This window comes from Microtus ochrogaster, linkage group LG7_11 (assembly GCF_000317375.1).
Source record: "Microtus ochrogaster isolate Prairie Vole_2 linkage group LG7_11, MicOch1.0, whole genome shotgun sequence".
NCBI classification, from domain to species: domain Eukaryota; kingdom Metazoa; phylum Chordata; class Mammalia; order Rodentia; family Cricetidae; genus Microtus; species Microtus ochrogaster.
Window position 1 is genome coordinate 17,461,592 of NC_022032.1, and position 3,248 is coordinate 17,464,839.

General features: G+C 40.7%; 1 protein-coding gene across 1 annotated transcript in view; it reads right to left on the reverse strand.

Moving 5' to 3' along the window:
* The window catches only part of LOC101983174 (disintegrin and metalloproteinase domain-containing protein 25-like), a 12,378-nt gene extending 10,453 nt beyond the window's left edge, over nt 1–1,925 (reverse strand). The window contains exon 1 of the mRNA XM_013351978.1: nt 24–1,925. Coding sequence (XP_013207432.1) covers nt 24–1,925 — 1,902 coding nt within the window. The remainder of the gene's footprint in view (nt 1–23) is intronic.
* Between the last annotated feature and the right edge of the window lie 1,323 nt (nt 1,926–3,248).

Below are 3,248 nucleotides of genomic sequence, written 5' to 3' on the forward strand. Positions count from 1 at the left end.
TTAAACCTTGATTTTCTTCTCACGGGAGGTGGGCCACTGTCAACACTCCCTCCCCTGCCCTTTGCCTTGCAGTGTGGTGGGCTCCACTCGGGGTTGCAATGGCAGTGGTCTCTGTTGTTGCAGATCCCATTCAAACTGCAGGTCTTTGGTGAACAATGACTTATCAACGCAGAAATATGGACACATTTTCTGTTCATGCACATATGGTTAGGGGCACAGCCTGTGCCATCCTCCACATCACCAATGTCAGGTCTGGTTATCCCCAAATGGTAGTCTGTGCTCCAGCAAGTTACCCCATTGTAGTGACTCGAATGCACCGTGTAATGACTTCTCAGATGAGGAATCCTCATCACGTTTTCACATTGAATTCGCCCACACAAGATATCTGAGATATTGCATTTTACATATTGTCCTCTATTAATGACCCCACAGTTGCCAAAACGGTCACCCCGGGTATTCCTTTCCAAATAGCAACTTTTGGCGGCATTCTTGGCTTCCTTGTCAAAAATCTGCTGACACTGTATTGTACTGTTCATACATTTCTTCCCATAGCAATGCCCACCGCCACGGCAGGGCCTACCATTAGACACGTACACATCGTCAGGACATTTACTTGAATTTCCATAGCACCACTCTGGAAGGTCACATTCATTCTGTTTTGCTCTACACACTGTGCCTGATGACAAAAAGTGACAATTTTGACAGCAAAGCCCTCTAGCACAGTCAGCATTGGCTTTCAGGGCACAGTTATCTTGGCAACATGGATCTTTTAAACACAACTGGAGAGTTCCACAGTCACACTCCTCTCCATTTTCCACCACACCATTTCCGCATTTCGTCCACGCCACGATATCCTGTTTATTTGGGGAGTCCTGCAAACAGGCCTTTGTGAAACTTGTTTGAAAATATCTATCAAAGATGCAGTTGCTAAATGTCACACCGTCACCTTTCGTTGGATACATTATGCAGGATTTTCTACCACATGTACATGTATGTTTACTTTCATCGTGGAGCATGCCCAAATTATGGCCCAACTCATGTGACACTGTCTGGGCAAAAGTAGTCGCTGATGGACCCCTGAAACTCTCAATGCCACAATTAAAATCAGAGTGACAAACACCGCCAACATAGGCCATGCCAGTTGATATGCCATATGGGTAATTTACAAAAAGATGCCCAACGTCATGACGAACACGATGATCAAAGTTCTGTTTCTTCCAGGTACAAAATCTTCTTAGAAGAGGTGCCAATTTTGTTTCCACATCTATAAGATTTTCTTTATTCCATATCTCAAGGGCCATTAAAACAATCACAACTTCCAGTGGAGAAAAATGGGCATTTATTACATTTAGAACAGTGATTACATCCTCATGCACTTGTGAAACGTTCCTGTCCCGATAAACAAATCGATGATTGTCTACCACTATTGTAAATTCCACTATAAGTCCGCTGGTCCACCAGCCAGGACTGCTGCTCTGCCTCAATGTGAAAGCATCACCTTGAACTTTTAGTTGCTGTGTAATTTCTTCTTCTGTTAAGCCACATCCCATGGGAAATGATTCTGTCTCTCTACTGTCCATCTTATAAATCAGATGTTCAAATGTAGAAGAAAAGTTCTTGGGCTTTATTTCATAAGCTCTGCCATTTATTTGCAGTGATCCTAGAAGGCCCCCAAAGCAGGTGGTAACAGCTACCATGGATTCTGGATCCTCATCAATATAGCCATGATAGTAGCAGTCATTCTGCACAAAAGGCTGGTCTTCAAGAAGAGCACCTTGGTCAGTGTAGGTGAACACAGAAAGATGTTTGGATACTAAGTTCCTCTTGGACTTCATGGAGATAATGTGTCTCTGACCCTCAATATACAGGCTATAAGACAGCCATCTTGGAGGCCTAGTGTCTCGGCTAGTATCAGTGACCCTCATGGGTATCACCACTTCTGGTAGACTGCTGTATTGTCCAAAATGCCAAGACAGTGTCCATAAAGATAGGAAGAGCCATGTCCGAAACCACACCCACAGGGAAGTAATCTTCACATGTACCAGTGTCTCAAACGAAGTTGTCATAAGAGCAATGGAGTGTTGGAAAGAGGCTCTGCTTTTTGAGTTTACCTTTTACCGTGGTTGTGTTCAGCACGGATTTGTAATGATCTGTCCCCGTGCAGAGTCAATCCATTACAACAGCAGCATTAAAGGAAAGAGGAACAAGAAGGGGAAAATATGCGTGAGTAAACCATGACTACATCACGATAGAAGAAAAAAAGTAAGACATGGCCAAATATAGATCAGCACTTGGACAAGGTGTGACTTAATGCAGTGCTTTGGCTTTGCCCTCCAATATTTTAAAACATGATTTATTTTAAAAGTTACTTGCTTGTGTGTGTGTTTGTGTTCATGTCTCTCTGTGTGTGCTCAGATCCATGAGGGTACCAGTGGATACCAAGGAGGGCATAGACTACTCTGGAAAGAGGGTAAATATTAGTATAAGCTGCTTACTGTAGGTACTAAAAACCCAACTCCAATTCTCTGAAAGAACAGCAAGTTCTCTAAACCAGTGAGCCATTTCTCCAACCCCCTACTTTACAGTTGTGGTAAAGCACAGTCAGATTGCTGTGCATGTATAGAATAATAATTGATGCAGACTGAAAGAATTTCTTAACTGAGATAAAGGACTCAAAGCTTCTATTAATTTTTAATATATATATATATATACATACACATTTGTGGACATTTTCATAAAAATCGTTTCAAAGAATACCAATGGGAATCTGAAAGAGACTCTTGGCACATTCATGCCAACATAGAATAAGTATCAATACTTTTACATTTTTAAAAATGAGTTATTTAATTATATTTAAAAATTATTTTTAAAGATACAGAATCATTGATTATTCATGGCCATTAATATGTATCTCATGGAATAAACCACTAATTTTCCTTTCTCCTTCTAACACCTTCAAATTGCAAACTCATTGTCAAAGTGTCAGTTGTCTTACTAAATAATATTTGTCTACTATGACATGTACCATTGCTTGCTAGAACAAACACTAGTAAAACGGAAGCAGAATCTTGGATCCTGGATGCTGAATTGAAACTCAAGCATGCTCATATTTCATTATTTCTTAAGAAAAAAAATATTGCTGGCTACATAGAGTGAAATGTCTATGGGGGTAACAGTAAAGTTGGGGGGATACTGAAGAACCTACAGACATAAAAAGTCAATCACTAACCCAAAGCTCTTTTGATTAA